Source organism: Pseudophryne corroboree, chromosome 2 (genome assembly GCF_028390025.1).
Source record: "Pseudophryne corroboree isolate aPseCor3 chromosome 2, aPseCor3.hap2, whole genome shotgun sequence".
Taxonomy (NCBI): domain Eukaryota; kingdom Metazoa; phylum Chordata; class Amphibia; order Anura; family Myobatrachidae; genus Pseudophryne; species Pseudophryne corroboree.
In genome coordinates this window covers 792,095,345-792,115,087 of record NC_086445.1, presented here as the reverse complement: position 1 = coordinate 792,115,087, position 19,743 = coordinate 792,095,345, and the positions used below count along the sequence as shown (strand labels likewise).

Here is a 19,743-nt window from a genome sequence, read left to right as displayed (position 1 = left end):
CAAAACACAAAAGATCAGTAAAATTACCCAAAAATCAAAATTAAAAGCGTCTGAGGAGAAGCGTAAACTTGCCAATATACCATTTACGACAGGGAGTGGCAAGGAACGGCTGAGGCCCTGGCCTATGTTCATGGCTAGTGGTTCAGCTTCACATGAGGATGGAAGCACTCATCCTCTCGCTAGAAAAAAGAAAAGACTTAAGCTGGCAAAAGCACAGCAAAGAACTGTGCGTTCTTCGAAATCACAAATCCCCAAGGAGAGTCCAATTGTGTCGGTTGCGATGCCTGACCTTCCTCTTTTTTCTTTCATTTTTCTTTGCATCATGTGCTGTTTGGGGAGTATTTTTTTGAAGGGCCATCCTGCGTGACACTGCAGTGCCACTCCTAGATGGGCCAGGTGTTTGTGTCGGCCACTAGGGTCGCTTAGCTTAGTCACACAGCTACCTTATTGCGCCTCTTTTTTTCTTTGCGTCATGTGCTGTTTGGGGAGTATTTTTTTGAAGGGCCATCCTGCGTGACACTGCAGTGCCACTCCTAGATGGGCCAGATGTTTGTGTCGGCCACTTGGGTCGCTTATCTTAGTCACACAGCTACCTCATTGCGCCTCTTTTTTTCTTTGCATCATGTGCTGTTTGGGGAGTATTTTTTTGAAGGGCCATCCTGCGTGACACTGCAGTGCCACTCCTAGATGGGCCAGGTGTTTGTGTCGGCCACTTGGGTCGCTTAGCTTAGTCACACAGCTACCTCATTGCGCCTCTTTTTTTCTTTGCATCATGTGCTGTTTGGGGACAATTTTTTTGAAGGGCCATCCTGTCTGACACTGCAGTGCCACTCCTAGATGGGCCAGGTGTTTGTGTCAGCCACTTGGGTCGCTTAGCTTAGCCATCCAGCGACCTCGGTGCAAATTTTAGGACTAAAAATAATAAGAATTTACTCACCGGTAATTCTATTTCTCGTAGTCCGTAGTGGATGCTGGGACTCCGTAAGGACCATGGGGAATAGCGGCTCCGCAGGAGACTGGGCACAACTATAAATAAAGCTTTAGACTACTGATGTGCACTGGCTCCTCCCACTATGACCCTCCTTTAGACTTCAGTTAGGATACTGTGCCCGGAAGAGCTGACACAATAAGGAAGGATTTTGAATCCCGGGTAAGACTCATACCAGCCACACCAATCACACCGTATAACTCGTGATACAATACCCAGTTAACAGTATGATAACAACTGAGCCTCTCAACAGATGGCTCAACAATAACCCTTTAGTTAAGCAATAACTATATACAAGTATTGCAGACAATCCGCACTTGGGATGGGCGCCCAGCATCCACTACGGACTACGAGAAATAGAATTACCGGTGAGTAAATTCTTATTTTCTCTGACGTCCTAAGTGGATGCTGGGACTCCGTAAGGACCATGGGGATTATACCAAAGCTCCCAAATGGGCGGGAGAGTGCGGATGACTCTGCAGCACCGACTCTAGGTCCTCCTCACCCAGGGTGTCAAACTTGTAGAATTTAGCAAACGTGTTTGACCCCGACCAAGTAGCTGCTCGGCAAAGTTGAAGAGCCGAGACCCCTCGGGCAGCCGCCCAAGAAGAGCCCACCTTCCTCGTGGAATGGGCTTTCACTGATTTAGGATGCGGCAGTCCAGCTGCAGAATGTGCAAGCTGAATCGTACTACAGATCCAGCGAGCAATAGTCTGCTTTGAAGCAGGTGCACCCAACTTGTTGGGCGCATACAGGATAAAGAGCGAGTCAGTCTTTCTGACTCCAGCTGTCCTGGAAACATAGATTTTCAGGGCCCTGACTACGTCCAACAACTTGGAAGCCTCCAAGTCATTTGTAGCCGCAGGCACCACGATAGGTTGGTTCAGATGAAAAGCTGATACCACTTTGGGGAGAAACTGGGGACGAGTCCTCAATCTGCCCTATCCATATGGAAAATCAGATAAGGGCTTTTACATGACAAAGCCGCCAATTCTGATACACGCCTGGCCGAAGCTAAGGCCAACAACATGACCACTTTCCACGTGAGATATTTCAAATCCACGGTTTTCAGTGGCTCAAACCAATGTGACTTTAGGAAATCCAACACCACGTTGAGATCCCAAGGTGCCACTGGAGGCACAAAAGGGGGCTGAATATGCAGCACTCCCTTAACGAAAGTCTGAACTTCAGGTAGTGAAGCCAGTTCTCTCTGGAAGAAAATCGATAGAGCCGAAATCTGGAACTTAATGGAACCCAATTTAAGGCCCATAATCACCCCTGACTGTAGGAAGTGCAGGAAATGGCCCAGCTTAAATTCCTCCGTTGGGGCCTTCCTGGCCTCACACCACGCAACATATTTTCGCCATATGCTGTGATAATGGTTTGCGGTTACTTCTTTCCTAGCTTTAATCAGCGTAGGAATGACTTCCTCCGGAATGCCCTTTTCCTTCAGGATCCGGTGTTCAACCGCCATGCCGTCAAACGCAGCCGCGGTAAGTCTTGGAACAGACAGGGCCCCTGCTGCAGCAGGTCTTGTCTGAGCGGTAGAGGCCATGGGTCCTCTGAGATCATTTCTTGAAGTTCCGGGTACCAAGCTCTTCTTGGCCAATCCGGAACAATGAGTATAGTTCTTACTCCTCTTCTCCTTATTATCCTCAGTACCTTTGGTATGAGAGGAAGAGGAGGGAACACATAAACCGACCGGTACACCCACGGTGTCACTAGAGCGTCCACAGCTATCGCCTGCGGGTCTCTTGACCTGGCGCAATACTTTTCTAGCTTTTTGTTTAGGCGGGACGCCATCATGTCCACCTGTGGCCTTTCCCAACGGTTTACAATCATTTGAAAGACTTCTGGATGAAGTCCCCACTCTCCCGGACGGAGGTCGTGCCTGCTGAGGAAGTCTGCTTCCCAGTTGTCCACTCCCGGAATGAACACTGCTGACAGTGCTAACACGTGATTTTCCGCCCATCGGAGAATCCTTGTGGCTTCTGCCATTGCCGTCCTGCTTCTCGTGCCGCCCTGTCGGTTTACATGGGCGACCGCCGTGATGTTGTCTGACTGGATCAGTACCGGCTGGTTTTGAAGCAGGGGTTTTGCCTGACTTAGGGCATAGTAAATGGCCCTTAGTTCCAGAATATTTATGTGCAGGGAAGTCTCCTGACTTGACCATAGTCCTTGGAAGTTTCTTCCCTGTGTGACTGCCCCCCAGCCTCGAAGGCTGGCATCCGTGGTCACCAGGACCCAGTCCTGTATGCCGAATCTGCGGCCCTCTTGAAGATGAGCACTCTGCAGCCACCACAGCAGAGACACCCTTGTCCTTGGAGACAGGGTTATCAGCCGATGCATCTGAAGATGCGATCCGGACCACTTGTCCAACAGGTCCCACTGAAAGGTTCTTGCATGAAACCTGCCGAATGGAATCGCTTCGTAGGAAGCTACCATCTTTCCCAGGATCCGCGTGCAGTGATGCACCGACACCTGTTTTGGTTTTAGGAGGCCTCTGACTAGAGATGACAGCTCCTTGGCCTTCTCCTCCGGGAGAAACACTTTTTTCTGTTCTGTCTCCAGAACCATCCCCAGGAACAGTAGACGTGTCGTAGGGACCAGCTGTGACTTTGGAATGTTTAGAATCCAGCCGTGCTGTTGTAGCACCTCCCGAGATAGTGCTACCCCGACCAACAACTGCTCTCTGGACCTCGCCTTTATCAGGAGATCGTCCAAGTACGGGATAATTAAAACTCCCTTCTTTCGAAGGAGTATCATCATTACGGCCATTACCTTGGTAAAGACCCTCGGAGCCTTGGATAGACCGAACGGCAACGTCTGGAATTGGTAATGACAATCCTGTACCACAAATCTGAGGTACTCCTGGTGAGGATGGTAAATGGGGACATGCAGGTAAGCATCCTTGATGTCCAGTGATACCATGTAATCCCCCTCGTCCAGGCTTGCAATAACCGCCCTGAGCGATTCCATCTTGAACTTGAATTTTTTTATATATGTGTTCAAGGATTTCAAATTTAAAATGGGTCTCACCGAACCGTCCGGTTTCGGTACCACAAACATTGTGGAATAGTAACCCCGTCCTTGTTGAAGTAGGGGTACCTTTACTATCACCTGTTGTGAATACAGCTTGCGAATTGCCTGTAACACTGCCTCCCTGCCTGAGGGAGTGGCTGGCAAGGCAGATTTGAGGAAACGGCGGGGGGGAGACGTCTCGAATTCCAGCTTGTACCCCTGAGATACTATCTGAAAAATCCAGGGATCCACCCATGAGCGAGCCCACTGATTGCTGAAATATTTGAGGCGGGCCCCCACCGTACCTGGCTCCGCCTGTGGAGCCCCAGCGTCATGCTGTGGACTTAGAGGAAGCGGGGGAGGACTTTTGCTCCTGGGAACTGGCTGTATGCTGCAGCTTTTTTCCCCTACCTCTGCCTCTGGGCAGAAAGGACGCGCCTTTAACCCGCTTGCCCCTATTGGGCCGAAAGGACTGTACCTGATAATACAGTGCTTTCTTTGGCTGTGAGGAAACATGGGGTAAAAATGTAGACTTCCCAGCTGTTGCTGTGGAAACGAGGTCCGAGAGACCATCCTCGAACAACTCCTCACCCTTATAAGGCAGAACTTCCATGTGCCTTTTGGAATCTGCATCTCCTGTCCACTGCCGAGTCCATAACCCTCTCCTGGCAGAAATGGACATTGCACTCATTTTCGATGCCAGCCAGCAAATATCCCTCTGTGCATCCCTCATGTATAAAAGTGCGTCTTTTATATGCTCTACGGTTAGCAATATAGTGTCCCTGTCTAGGGTATCAATATTTTCTGACAGGGAATCTGACCATGCAGCTGCAGCACTGCACATCCATGCTGAAGCAATAGCTGGTCTCAGTATAACACCTGTGTGTGTATATATAGATTTCAGGATAGCCTCCTGCTTTCTATCAGCAGATTCCTTCAGGGCGGCCGTATCCGGAGACGGTAGTGCCACCTTCTTTGACAAGCGTGTGAGCGCTTTATCCACTCTAGGGGATGTTTCCCAACGTGACCTATCCTCTGGCGGGAAAGGGTACGCCATTAGTAACCTCTTAGAAATTACCAGCTTCTTATCAGGGGAAGCCCACGCTTCTTCACACAATTCATTTAACTCCTCAGATGGAGGAAAAGCTACTGGTAGTTTTTTCTCTCCAAACATAATACCCTATTTTGTGGTACCGGGGGTAACATCAGAAATGTGCAACACATTTTTCATTGCCTCAATCATGTAACGTGTGGCCCTACTGGAAGTTACATTAGTCTCATCGTCGTCGACACTGGAGTCAGTATCCGTGTCGACATCTGTGTCTGCCATCTGAGGTAGCGGGCGTTTTAGAGCCCCTGATGGCTTTTGAGACGCCTGGGCAGGCACAGGCTGAGAAGCCGGCTGTCCCACATTTGGTATGTCGTCAAACCTTTTATGCAAGGAGTCGACACTGTCGCGTAATTCCTTCCACAGCACCATCCACTCAGGTGTCGACCCCGCAGGGGGTGACATCACATTTACAGGCATCTGCTCCGCCTCCACATAAGCCTCCTCATCAAACATGTCGACACAGCCGTACCGACATACCGCAAACACACAGGGAATGCTCTGACAGAGGACAGGACCCCACAAAGCCCTTTGGGGAGACAGAGAGAGAGTATGCCAGCACACACCAGAGCGCTATATAACACAGGGATCCCACTATAAATGAGTGTTTTCCCTTATAGCTGCTTTTTATATATATATATATATATATATATATATATATATATAAAAATATATATCCTGCGCCTAAATTTAGTGCCCCCCCTCTCTTTTTTACCCTTCTGTTGCAGACTGCAGGGGAGAGCCAGGGAGCTTCCTTCCAGCGGAGCTGTGAGGGAAAAATGGCGCCAGTGTGCTGAGGGAGATGGCCCCGCCCCTTTTCTGGCGGACTTCTCCCGCTTTTTCTGGAATACTGGCAGGGGTATTTTTACATCTATATAGCCTCTAGGACTATATATGATGTAGATTTGCCAGCCAAGGTGTCTTATATTGCCCTGAGGGCGCCCCCCCCCCCCCCAGCGCCCTGCACCCATCAGTGACCGGAGTGTGAGGTGTACATGAGGAGCAATGGCGCACAGCTGCAGTGCTCTGCGCTACCTTGGTGAAGACCAAAGTCTTCTGCCGCCGATTTTCCGGACCTCTTCATGCTTCTGGCTCTATAAGGGGGACGGCGGCGCGGCTCCGGGAACGAACACCAAGGTCGGGTCCTGCGGTCGATCCCTCTGGAGCTAATGGTGTCCAGTAGCCTAAGAAGCCCAAACTACCACCTGTTAGGTAGGTTCGCTTCTTCTCCCCTTAGTCCCTCGCTGCAGTGAGTCTGTTGCCAGCAGATCTCACTGTAAAATAAAAAACCTAAATATACTTTCTTTCTAGGAGCTCAGGAGAGCCCCTAGTGTGCATCTAGCTCAGCCGGGCACAAGATTCTAACTGAAGTCTGGAGGAGGGTCATAGTGGGAGGAGCCAGTGCACACCAGTAGTCTAAAGCTTTCTTTATAGTTGTGCCCAGTCTCCTGCGGAGCCGCTATTCCCCATGGTCCTTACGGAGTCCCAGCATCCACTTAGGACGTCAGAGAAAATATTGTGAGATGTGAGGTGTTCAGAATAGACTGAAAATGAGTGGAAATTATGGTTATTGAGGTTAATAATACTATGGGATCAAAATGACACCCAAATTCTATGATTTAAGCTGTTTTTTAGGGTTTTTTGAAAAAAACACCCGAATCCAAAACACACCCGAATCCGACAAAAAAATGTCGGTGAGGTTTTGCCAAAACGCGTCCGAACCCAAAACACGGCCGCGGAACCGAACCCAAAACCAAAACACAAAACCCGAAAAATTTCCGGTGCACATCACTATACTGTATATATAATGTGGAAATGGGCATTGTGGCTGGAGAGACCCCAGCCCACGTGGACAATGGCCGCCGCGGCACTGAAGGGGTTAACCCCTAGTGCCTGACGCCATTTTGCGGACAATAGGCGCTTGGCGTCACTGTTAAATGTACTAACGGCGCTGGGCGCAGACTGTTTAAAAATATGTTTAATGATGTGTCTTAACATGTCATATGTAGTGCTCTGTGCACAATTGCAGGAATACATGTTTAACTGTATTTATTTTATATTCAAGATATGGTCACCTGTACTGAAAGGGGAAAATGCACTTACTCCTATCAATGTCTGAATAATCATCTCCTGTCAGTAGGAAGTGGCATGCTAAGTACCTTAGAGAGAGATGTTACTCACAGGAATCTCCTTATCCCATATGTAAAGTAGTTCTGGGCTTGGAACCTGTTTCATGTAACTGATTTAATTGATATACGAACCCTGAATGGCAGATGCAGGAAGGAAGACTGTTTGTTTGTATTGTAGCCTTTCCTGTTGTAATCTCAAACACTGGGTTTGCCTGGAGATGTGAATGACCAGAAACATTTGTATTTTGAAGCTATGTGATAAATTTATCAATAGTGAATGTTAATCTGATACCAAACGTTCTCTGGGTGACAGGAAGGAGGATATTGTTTTATTGCACTTATCTCCTTTTGAAATGTAATTTATTTATTGGTATTTTGTAAAATAACCTGATTGGTTGGAGAAGACAGGGAGGGCTTACCCCCCTGTAGTACTGTGTGGAAATTTGACATAAAAAGGAGGCCTGCGTGCCTCCAGATTTGTAGTTGTACCATCTTGTTCTGCTGGAACATCTTGCTGTATGCTGTTGCCCCTAGCAATAGGGAAGAGTTCTCTTTAGAACTATTGCAAATAAATACCCTTTGCCTCAAGAAGACCGCGTCATCTTGTGACCTACAGGGTTATGCCAAACATAGCCCCGTCCTCCGGCTGTCCAGGGAAGCACCTAACGTCTCCAAGTTCCGCCTTCCTCCAGCTACCGGTAGAGGCCTAGCAAGTGGCTAGTGGGGATTCATCAACACTACACAGGTGTGGTAAGGCAGTGCGTTGGCACATACAGAGCAGAACCGTGGTTCCAAACGCCACGGCAGGTTAGGAGTTTGGTGGTGGCAGCATAAACCCGCCCACAACGCAGTGGGTGGAGTTAGTAACAGGCAGTTACTGACGGTAAGTGGGAATCCCCTATGTGGTCAGGCCTCGTGTGACCTAACCCTCCATTCTGTGCGCAGGAGACGGGACGCGAAAGCGGCGAGTGCTTTCGTACGGGACCATCCTGTCACAGGCATCATAACATGGGCTTTCTCTTTGTATCAATCTTGTCATGCCCCTTCCCCATGAGGCATGTACCTTATGCCCCTATTGGAAAAATGAGGAAGGGACCAATTCTCTCTATGGCACAAGGCACCAAAATGTCTAGTTACGGCACTGTGGAGACTAGAAAGTCTTATTGTGCGTGGGAGAGCATTCCACAGAGTGGGTGCAGCCTGAAAAAAAGCCCTGAAACAATGAATGGGAGCAGGTAATTTGTGTGGATGAGAGAGGCAGATGTTTTGCTGATTGAAGATGTCAGTCTGGGAGTTATTGGGGTATATGCAATTGCAGTCGAATTGCGGTCGAATTTCAGAAATAGTCGAATTCCGGAACTTTTTCGCCCCAAAAATAAATTCGCCTATGCAGTACAGTACTTTATCGCAAAAAAACGGACATTCAAAATTCGACTTTTGGCAATTCGACTTTTTTCGCATTCGACTTTTCTGCAATGGTACAGATGCTGCAATTCGCCCAAAGCATATTCAATTCAAGTTTGGAAATTCGCCTGCAGTGCTTTTCGACCGCAAATTCGACTATTTCAGTCCGCCTCAGTTGACTGGCGGGATCTAAAAAAAAATTTTTAGTACATGATTTTTTTTGATATTTGAGGATTGCTAGTAGCATATCTATTTATATTTGAAAGGATTATCTACTTGGTTTGTCTTTTTTTGCTTCACAAGTATTATTTAATTGATTTTTTAAAGGAATATTTTTTTCTTCAATCTCCTGAGGGAAATTTACCCATGATTCCACAGTTTTACCCAGGATACACTTCTGCAAAGCCCCTCCTATCTCCTCACTCCCAGGTTTGAGACTACAGGGAGAAGGAGCCATTTTACAGTCAGCTCTGTGGAATCGTTTTTTTAGGAAAATTCCTGCGTTTTAAAACACATTCCTATTTTTGTACTGACTACAATGATGGAGCCTTTTTCTGACCAGATTGTGATGTTCATGCTGGCTGCAAGCATGATGGAGGAAGAAAGTGCTGATGAACATCAGGATCCAGGTCAGCAAATGTCTGCATTGGGTGAGCCAGTATTGCGGGTTTCATTTCCACGTCCACGCCAGTATCGCACTAGGCGTGAACTGGAGGATCTCAGCGAGTTCGAGGTGATACAAAATTATCGCTTATCGACTCGCGACATATATTCGCTGTACGCTCTGTTGGAGGCCGACTTGGAACCTCGGGCACGGACAAATCGTGCAATCAGCGGTTTTCAGAAACTGCTGGGGACGTTACATTTTTTGGCGTCAGGCACATTCCAGCCTACACTGTCTCAAACATGCGGTTTTTCACAGTCGACACTGTCGCGCTGTATAACCCAGGTCATTAGGGCTTTCCGCAAATTGACGATCCAGTACATCACATTTCCAGAGACGGACAGCGAATGTCGTGAGATCAAATTAGGCTTTTTCAACAAATACAAATTTCGCAATGTGCTGGGCGCGATTGACTGTACCCACGTGCAGATCAGACCGCCACGGAATTCAGAGGAATGTTTTCGGAACCGAAAACAGTTCCATTCCCTGAACGTGCAGGCGGTCTGTGATGTAAACATGAGATTTTTGAACATTTTTGTGGGATTTCCTGGATCATCTCACGACTCCTTCATCCTAAGCCAGTCATCGCTGTTTGACAAGTTTAAACAGGAAACATGCCTGGTGGCTGGCTGTTAGGTATGCATTTCAATTTTTTTGATTTTTATTATTATTTTTTTTTTTTTTTTTTTTACCTAACATTTTTTTTATATTTTCTATAGGCGATGCGGGTTATCCAAACAAACCGTGGCTCTTGACCCCATTGTCTAATCCTGTCGGTAGAGCAGAAAAACGTTACCAAGAGACACACATTGCATCGAGGCAAATAATTGAACGTGCCTTCGGTGTACTTAAAAGCCGGTTTCGATGTTTAGACACTTCCGGCGGTGCTCTTTTGTACTCACCGGCGAAGGTTTGCGGCATGGTAAATGCATGTTGTATTTTACACAACATATGTGTCGCAAACCGTTTGCCGGTGACTCTTCGTCGCAGTGCTTTCCGACGCGGGAACCGGTCTTCTGCTCTACCGGTGGGTATGGACGAAGGAGAGGATTCCCGGCGGACATTGATCCAAAATTATTTTGCAGTTGCCTGTGAGTATACTGACAACATTTGTATTATCGTGTAAACTGACATTGGAATATTTTTAAAAAAACCTTTTCATTTATGTATTTCAGAGTTTTACATCCTGTTGATGTATATCCCCAGGCCATGTTTGTACAGTTCGTTACCCCCTGTTTTATCCTGTTGTTGGGTTACCGCAAATATTTGATCCTTTTATCCAACTCTACCATGGGTGACCTACTGGTGATGTGGACCTGACCCTCCGCCATGTAGCAGACAACCCCCCCTCAGGTGAGATGTATTGCCCAAAACTCCCTTGTCCAAAATCACCCCGACATGTCCAAAGTGCAGCCCTCCGGCATTTGCAAGACTGCACATCCAAACATTCCCTGAAACAGCAATGCTAGTCAGGGAATGTTTGGATGTGTAGTGATGCAAGTGCAGGAGGGTTGCATTTGGGCCGCTGTAACCCGCTTGTGTTGTGTGGACTGTTGTATGTACCTCTTTTTTTCAGTCCCAGGGTGACACTATCACCCATATCTGGAAGCTCAAACTGTTCTCTTCCACAGGTCCTGCGATGTATCTTCCCAAGTGGCGTGGATGTGAAGAGACACGACATTTCAACTGATGTTCCATGGGCGACCTACTGGTGATGTGGACCTGACCCTCCGCCATGTAGCAGACAACCCCCCCTCAGGTGAGATGTATTGCCCAAAATCACCCCGACATGTCCAAAGTGCAGCCCTCCGGCATTTGCAAGACTGCACATCCAAACATTCCCTGAAACACCAATGCTCGTCAGGGAATGTTTGGATGTGTAGTGACGCAAGTGCAGGAGGGTTGCATTTGGGCCGCTGTAACCCGCTTGTGTTGTGTGGACTGTTGTATGTACTTCTTTTTTCCAGTCCCAGGGTGACCCTATCACCCATATCTGGAAGCTCAAACTGTTCTCTTCCACAGGTCCTGCGATGTATCTTCCCAAGTGGCGTGGATGTGAAGAGACACAGTTCCCCTGATGTTCCCTGGGCAATCTACTTACGTACAATTCAACTGCATTACAAATTTTAATAAAAACCACAGGAAACTTCTATTTTTAAACGTTTATTGAAGAAAAATTTTATTTTTAAATAAAGTTTGAAAGTTAATTAAAACAAAAAAGGAGTTTGTTCTTCTTTACATTCTTTTCTTGTGTATATAGATATCTGTGGGGAAAAGAAAAAAGTATATTAAAGTAAAGACACACTAAATTCATGTTCATTTCTTTTCAATGAAAATTTGTGGAACAACACAGCCCAGCATGACCCATTGCTGGACTGTGTGGTTCTACAAAGGCATGCGGTTCAAAGTGAAATAGTGGCGTCAGTGGTCAGCACTTTGAAACGCTAACATTTGTGGAACAACACAGCCCAGCATGACCCATTGCTGGACTGTGTGGTTCTACAAAGGCATGCGGTTCAAAGTGAAATAGTGGCGTCAGTGGTCAGCACTTTGAAACGCTAACATTTGTGGAACAACACAGCCCAGCATGACCCATTGCTGGACTGTGTGGTTCTACAAAGGCATGCGGTTCAAAGTGAAATAGTGGCGTCAGTGGTCAGCACTTTGAAACGCTAACATTTGTGGAACAACACAGCCCAGCATGACCCATTGCTGGACTGTGTGGTTCTACAAAGGCATGCGGTTCAAAGTGAAATAGTGGCGTCAGTGGTCAGCACTTTGAAACGCTAACATTTGTGGAACAACACAGCCCAGCATGACCCATTGCTGGACTGTGTGGTTCTACAAAGGCATGCGGTTCAAAGTGAAATAGTGGCGTCAGTGGTCAGCACTTTGAAACGCTAACATTTGTGGAACAACACAGCCCAGCATGACCCATTGCTGGACTGTGTGGTTCTACAAAGGCATGCGGTTCAAAGTGAAATAGTGGCGTCAGTGGTCAGCACTTTGAAACGCTAACATTTGTGGAACAACACAGCCCAGCATGACCCATTGCTGGACTGTGTGGTTCTACAAAGGCATGCGGTTCAAAGTGAAATAGTGGCGACAGTGGTCAGCACTTTGAAACGCTAACATTTGTGGAACAACACAGCCCAGCATGACCCATTGCTGGACTGTGTGGTTCTACAAAGGCATGCGGTTCAAAGTGAAATAGTGGCGTCAGTGGTCAGCACTTTGAAACGCTAACATTTGTGGAACAACACAGCCCAGCATGACCCATTGCTGGACTGTGTGGTTCTACAAAGGCATGCGGTTCAAAGTGAAATAGTGGCATCAGTGGTCAGCACTTTGAAACGCTAACATTTGTGGAACAACACAGCCCAGCATGACCCATTGCTGGACTGTGTGGTTCTACAAAGGCATGCGGTTCAAAGTGAAATAGTGGCGTCAGTGGTCAGCACTTTGAAACGCTAACATTTGTGGAACAACACAGCCCAGCATGACCCATTGCTGGACTGTGTGGTTCTACAAAGGCATGCGGTTCAAAGTGAAATAGTGGCGTCAGTGGTCAGCACTTTGAAACGCTAACATTTGTGGAACAACACAGCCCAGCATGACCCATTGCTGGACTGTGTGGTTCTACAAAGGCATGCGGTTCAAAGTGAAATAGTGGCGTCAGTGGTCAGCACTTTGAAACGCTAACATTTGTGGAACAACACAGCCCAGCATGACCCATTGCTGGACTGTGTGGTTCTACAAAGGCATGCGGTTCAAAGTTTCTTGAATAGATACATTGAAACATGGTTCTACTCACCTTGGTACGCACAACACGAACTTATGCCGTCCACTTCATTTTTCCCCACCAATCCTATGAATAAGTCAAAAACACAGACTAGTGAATAGTAAATTCACACAATGAAAGCCTACTGTACACCATTACAAAAAGGATTTTTGGAAGAAAAAAGTGGTATCAGAATAGCTCTTTGGCCCATCATACATGTAGCCACAAGGAGCTTTCATCCGTTACCACACGCGCCCGCATACATGCCCGCGCATGTATGCCTACACAAAGCTCCTTGGTAGTACCCGGTCACGGGTGGGGAAGCCCAACACAGAAAACAATAGTAAGAAAAAAAACAAACTAATGGGAGGGGAAGAAAGGGATACATGAAAAACATATATAAGTAAATAAAACAATACGACCGGGTTTATGGTGGAAGTCTGTCCGGATCCTCTTCTTCCCCCTGATAGGGCGTGGATGTCCTGGGAGGCTGGGTAGTATGTTGACTGGGCCTCTGTGCCCATGCGGCTGAAGATTGTGTGGCCGGTGGTGGAGGCATCTGGGGGGTGGGGTACATCCCTGTATATCCCTGGTACATCTGTGACTGTCTGTACTGGGATGGGACTTGAGGAAGGGTACGAGGCGTCCTTGTGGCTTGCGACGGCGGATATGGTGGATCACCAGCGTGTTGATGAGCTGGTCCTGGGAGCTTATCATAGATCATCTGCAGTGTGGTTGCGATGACCTGTTGGCTGGATGAGGAGTGTCGATGACTCTCCGACATGTTTTTATTGCTTTCTGCCAGACATGAGCTGTTGTCCACGAGCCGGGTCATGGATTCGGCCAGAATGTGAAGTACGTTCACATTCTCCCTATGATCTTGCATTCTGACCTGTAGTATTGTGGCCGTGCTGTCGGAAAGAGTCTTCTGCAGTTCAAGCAGACTGTTTGACATCTTCTCCATTGTCCTCTCAATGTTGTCCAGTCTGCTTCCCACGACATTTGTGTACGTATCCTGGCGGGTCCCAATCTCCGATGCCAGGGTGTGAACCCTCTGAACAGTTGAGGGATTCTGCCCTTCCTGGATGTCTGCCACCACTTGGATTTGGGCAGCTGAAAAGAAAATTAGAAAATATTATACACATTCATCATACATTTTTTTAAAGGCTCACAATTCAATTTACTCACACAGGGATGTAGCAACTGGAGCCTCCTGCACTTCCACCTCGTCATCCTCTGACGACTCCTGTAGGAGGAGATCCGGCCTGAAGTAGGAACCAATCCCCGAAGCTAGTCCGCTGCTGGTCCGTGGCACCACTGTTTGCAAAATAATTTTTTTGGGAAAGTTAATAAACTTTACACAACTGCTGACCCCCCCCCCCCCCCCCTCCACCCTCCCACACACACACAAAATAAATACAAACCTTCTCCATCCTGTGATGTCGCTGCTCCAGGAGCTCCACTTGTCCTCGTTTCGGAAGACTTTTCAAGGGTCTGGCTGGATACGTCTGCACGGCTGTCCTCAAACCCAAGAAAAGTTTCGTCTGTTAACCCTGTAGACTCAAACAGATCGGGTGATGGGTCCACAAGGGTTGTGTCTTGAGGCTCTTCAGTCACAGTCCCAGAGCTCCTGGAGAGACGACGATCTGGTGATGGCCTGCGCGCAGGAGCTGTAGTTTGGCGCCCATCTTGTGGTGTGGTCGCCGACGGTGTCTGGCGCACAGGTGATAGTCTGTGCGCTGACGTCGTCTGGTGAACAGGTGACAAACTGCGCGATGACGAACTGTGGCGCACAGGTGACGATCTGTGTGCTCGCGATGCTTGCGGCGCAGTTGATGGTCCGCGCGCTGCTGCTGATGCCTGCTGCACAGGTGACGGTCCGTGCGCTGGCGATGTCCTGTGCGCAGGTGATGTCCTCTGGGCAGGCCTGTCTGAAAAAAAAAAAAAAAGCACATTAGCACATACAAAAATTTTAAAGGGAAGTACAGCTCATGTGAATGTATTCTTACCATCAGACCTCCTTTTGGACGGCTTATCTCCCGCCTTCTTCCGTCTTCTGGGCGGTTCTTCCTCCTCGGGAAAGCCAGCAGGACGGCTAGAGTCCACACCTCCGCGAACTCCTTCGACCATGGCAGGGTTCATGCGCCTTCTAATAACATCCTCCCAGGATAGCCACTTCAGGTTGAGAGCCGGGCCACCTCCCGTAGCTGTCTCATGTCGGCGCTGAATCCCCATCTTCTTCTTGGTCTGTCTGCGGCAATCACTGTACCGCTTCAAGCAATTTCTGGTGCTCCGGTGGTTTCCAGATATTGCAGTGACTTGACTCGCAATGGATTCCCAGATGTTTCGCTTTGTCCTAGCTGCTGTTGTCTGTGCCCTTGGTCCATACAAAACGTCGTAGGACCTGTCGACGCAATCCACTAGGGTACAGTTTTCCGCCTCAGTGTATCTGGGTCCACGCGGCTTTTTCGGTCCTGCATCTTCACCAGAGGCTTCCTCCTCCGACTGCTCCTCTGGCTGGCTTCTTGCCTTTAGGGATTAAAAAAAATAAAAATACATTTTTTAATAAGATCGGTATGTACCTGTGAGTGTCAGTATCCCTGGCATTGCGCACATATTCCAGTAGGTGTGCATGGCATTGCACAAACTACAGTGGGTAAAGTTTGATGCTATTTGTGTCTGCAGGTGTGGTTAGTACCTTTCTACTAGGCTTTTTCTTGGACTTCTCATGGGCCCTTGACGACCGCGGCTGGTCACTACATGCCTGGTCGGTCGTATCCGCCTCCTGGGTTGGCTCCCACTCCTCGTTGCTATGCAGGGATAGATCCGAGGGGGTGGGGGAAGGGGCGGATCGGGTCTGCTTGTCCTTTGACATCTCTGTTATAAAATAAAATAAAAATAAAATAAACATACATACATACATACATACATGTATAAATGGCTGACCCACACAAAATGGCTGACCCACACAAAATGGCTGACCCACACAAAATGGCTGACCCACACAAAATGGCGACCAGACTGTCGACCAAACTTGCTCCAAATCACCCCAAACTGGCCAGAAAGCATCCCAGCACACTCAGGAGGTACACCACAGCTAAATTAGGAGGGAAAACACATGTTTGCCAAACAGCCGACAGCACATGTCGACCAAACTTGCTCCAAATCACTCCAAAATGGCCAGAAAGCATCCCAGCACACTCAGGAGGTACACCAATGCTAAATGAGGAGGGAAAACACATGTTTGCCAAACAGCCGACAGCACATGTCGACCAGACTGTCGACCAAACTTGCTCCAAATCACTCCAAAATGGCCAGAAAGCATCCCAGCACACTCAGGAGGTACACCACAGCTAAATTAGGAGGGAAAACACATGTTTGCCAAACAGCCGACAGCACATGTCGACCAGACTGTCGACCAAACTTGCTCCAAATCACTCCAAAATGGCCAGAAAGCATCCCAGCACACTCAGGAGGTACACCAATGCTAAATGAGGAGGGAAAACACATGTTTGCCTAACAGCCGACAGCACATGTCGACCAGACTGTCGACCAAACTTGCTCCAAATCTCTCCAAAATGGCCAGAAAGCATCCCAGCACACTCAGGAGGTACACCACAGCTAAATTAGGAGGGAAAACACATGTTTGCCAAACAGCCGACAGCACATGTCGACCAGGCTGTCGACCAAACTTGCTCCAAATCACCCCAAAATGGCCAGAAAGCATCCCAGCACACTCAGGAGGTACACCAATGCTAAATGAGGAGGGAAAACACATGTTTGCCAAACAGTCCACAGCACATGTCGACCAGGCTGTCGACCAAACTTGCTCCAAATCACCCCAAAATGGCCAGAAAGCATCCCAGCACACTCAGGAGGTACACCATAGCTAAATTAGGAGGGAAAACACATGTTTGCCAAACAGCCGACAGCACATGTCGACCAGGCTGTCGACCAAACTTGCTCCAAATCACCCCAAAATGGCCAGAAAGCATCCCAGCACACCCAGGAGGTACACCAATGCTAAATGAGGAGGGAAAACACATGTTTGCCAAACAGTCCACAGCACATGTCGACCAGGCTGTCGACCAAACTTGCTCCAAATCACCCCAAAATGGCCAGAAAGCATCCCAGCACACTCAGGAGGTACACCAATGCTAAATGAGGAGGGAAAACACATGTTTGCCAAACAGTCCACAGCACATGTCGACCAGGCTGTCGACCAAACTTGCTCCAAATCACCCCAAAATGGCCAGAAAGCATCCCAGCACACTCAGGAGGTACACCAATGCTAAATGAGGAGGGAAAACACATGTTTGCCAAACAGTCCACAGCATATGTCGACCAGGCTCAGGCTGTCGACCAAACTTGCTCCAAATCACCCCAAAATGGCCAGAAAGCATCCCAGCACACTCAGGAGGTACACCAATGCTAAATGAGGAGGGAAAACACATGTTTGCCAAACAGTCCACAGCACATGTCGACCAGGCTGTCGACCAAACTTGCTCCAAATCACCCCAAAATGGCCAGAAAGCATCCCAGCACACTCAGGAGGTACACCAATGCTAAATGAGGAGGGAAAACACATGTTTGCCAAACAGTCCACAGCACATGTCGACCAGGCTGTCGACCAAACTTGCTCCAAATCACCCCAAAATGGCCAGAAAGCATCCCAGCACACTCAGGAGGTACACCATAGCTAAATTAGGAGGGAAAACACATGTTTGCCAAACAGCCGACAGCACATGTCGACCAGGCTGTCGACCAAACTTGCTCCAAATCACCCCAAAATGGCCAGAAAGCATCCCAGCACACCCAGGAGGTACACCAATGCTAAATGAGGAGGGAAAACACATGTTTGCCAAACAGTCCACAGCACATGTCGACCAGGCTGTCGACCAAACTTGCTCCAAATCACCCCAAAATGGCCAGAAAGCATCCCAGCACACTCAGGAGGTACACCAATGCTAAATGAGGAGGGAAAACACATGTTTGCCAAACAGTCCACAGCACATGTCGACCAGGCTGTCGACCAAACTTGCTCCAAATCACCCCAAAATGGCCAGAAAGCATCCCAGCACACTCAGGAGGTACACCAATGCTAAATGAGGAGGGAAAACACATGTTTGCCAAACAGTCCACAGCATATGTCGACCAGGCTCAGGCTGTCGACCAAACTTGCTCCAAATCACCCCAAAATGGCCAGAAAGCATCCCAGCACACTCAGGAGGTACACCAATGCTAAATGAGGAGGGAAAACACATGTTTGCCAAACAGTCCACAGCACATGTCGACCAGGCTGTCGACCAAACTTGCTCCAAATCACCCCAAAATGGCCAGAAAGCATCCCAGCACACTCAGGAGGTACACCAATGCTAAATGAGGAGGGAAAACACATGTTTGCCAAACAGTCCACAGCACATGTCGACCAGGCTGTCGACCAAACTTGCTCTAAATCACCCAAAAATGGCCAGAAAGCATCCCAGCACACCCAGGAGGTACACCAATGCTAAATGAGGAGGGAAAACACATGTTTGCCAAAAGTCCACAGCACATGTCGACCAGGCTGTCGACCAAACTTGCTCCAAATCACCCCAAAATGGCCAGAAAGCATCCCAGCACACTCAGGAGGTACACCAATGCTAAATGAGGAGGGAAAACACATGTTTGCCAAACAGTCCACAGCACATGTCGACCAGGCTGTCGACCAAACTTGCTCCAAATCACCCCAAAATGGCCAGAAAGCATCCCAGCACACTCAGGAGGTACACCAATGCTAAATGAGGAGGGAAAACACATGTTTGCCAAACAGTCCACAGCATATGTCGACCAGGCTGTCGACCAAACTTGCTCCAAATCACCCCAAAATGGCCAGAAAGCATCCCAGCACACTCAGGAGGTACACCAATGCTAAATGAGGAGGGAAAACACATGTTTGCCAAACAGTCCACAGCACATGTCGACTAGGCTGTCGACCAAGCTTGCTCCAAATCACCCCAAAATGGCCAAAAAACATCCCAGCACACTCAGGAGGTATACCAATGCTAATAGAAGACCCAAAAAGTCATTTAAAGAATAAAAAAAAAACGTGAAAAACTACCCCAAAACACAAGTCTCCCCCAAAAAATGCAGCAACGCAAGCAAGGGGCTATACACATACCTGCACACATGCACACATACACAAACACCCCATGTACACCTCATGGCAACCCCCACTACACAAACACATACATGCAACACCAGACACACATGTGGTACTTACCTACAAATGTTGTAAAAGCTCCTAAAATGGCTCTCCTCCGGGGTAACAGGAATCCTCCTGACTGTCCTGGAATAAAGCCTGCTGGGGTGTCCAAACGATATCCACAGCAAACAACCAAATTGCTAGCTCTGCACCTCCTCACACCTCTCTGCAGGTTCACAAAATGGCTGCAGAGCACGCAGCAAACAAACCCTAATAAAGGGCTGCTTTCGGCGGGAAGGCGAATTCTGGACGCCCACTACTCGCCGATTGGCCGTTATCCGCCTGGGGGTGGGTCGAATTCGTTTTATATTGCATATGGTGAATTCAGGGTCCCGGCGACAGGGCTGCGGCTGGCGAGTGCGGGCGAATTTTACAGGGGCGGATTAAATGACGCGATTCGCCCG

At 48.2% G+C, this 19,743-nt stretch overlaps 1 protein-coding gene and 2 long non-coding RNA genes across 3 annotated transcripts; 1 reads left to right on the top strand and 2 right to left on the bottom strand.

Moving 5' to 3' along the window:
* The first annotated feature begins 9,636 nt into the window (after positions 1 to 9,636).
* On the top strand, positions 9,637 to 10,790 carry LOC135051252 (uncharacterized). The gene is made up of 3 exons (XR_010242133.1): positions 9,637 to 9,950; positions 10,034 to 10,405; positions 10,490 to 10,790. It is a non-coding gene; the product is annotated as an uncharacterized LOC135051252 (long non-coding RNA).
* A 2,331-nt stretch (positions 10,791 to 13,121) lies between these two features.
* On the bottom strand, positions 13,122 to 14,444 carry LOC135051251 (uncharacterized). The gene is made up of 2 exons (XM_063957336.1): positions 14,284 to 14,444; positions 13,122 to 14,208 (listed from the first exon to the last, which is right to left on the bottom strand). The coding sequence occupies exon 2, from the start codon at positions 14,057 to 14,059 to the stop codon at positions 13,523 to 13,525; it is 537 nt and encodes a 178-aa protein (XP_063813406.1). The 5' UTR covers positions 14,060 to 14,208; positions 14,284 to 14,444; the 3' UTR covers positions 13,122 to 13,522.
* Positions 14,445 to 15,455: 1,011 nt separating this feature from the next.
* On the bottom strand, positions 15,456 to 19,512 carry LOC135051250 (uncharacterized). Its single transcript, XR_010242132.1, has 3 exons — positions 19,358 to 19,512; positions 15,794 to 15,972; positions 15,456 to 15,624 (listed from the first exon to the last, which is right to left on the bottom strand). It is a non-coding gene; the product is annotated as an uncharacterized LOC135051250 (long non-coding RNA).
* Positions 19,513 to 19,743: the final 231 nt, after the last annotated feature.

Excerpts from the sequence above, each read along its gene's own strand:
- LOC135051251 (XM_063957336.1), bottom strand. The coding sequence starts at position 14,059 with ATGGAGAAGATGTCAAACAGTCTGCTTGAACTGCAGAAGACTCTTTCC.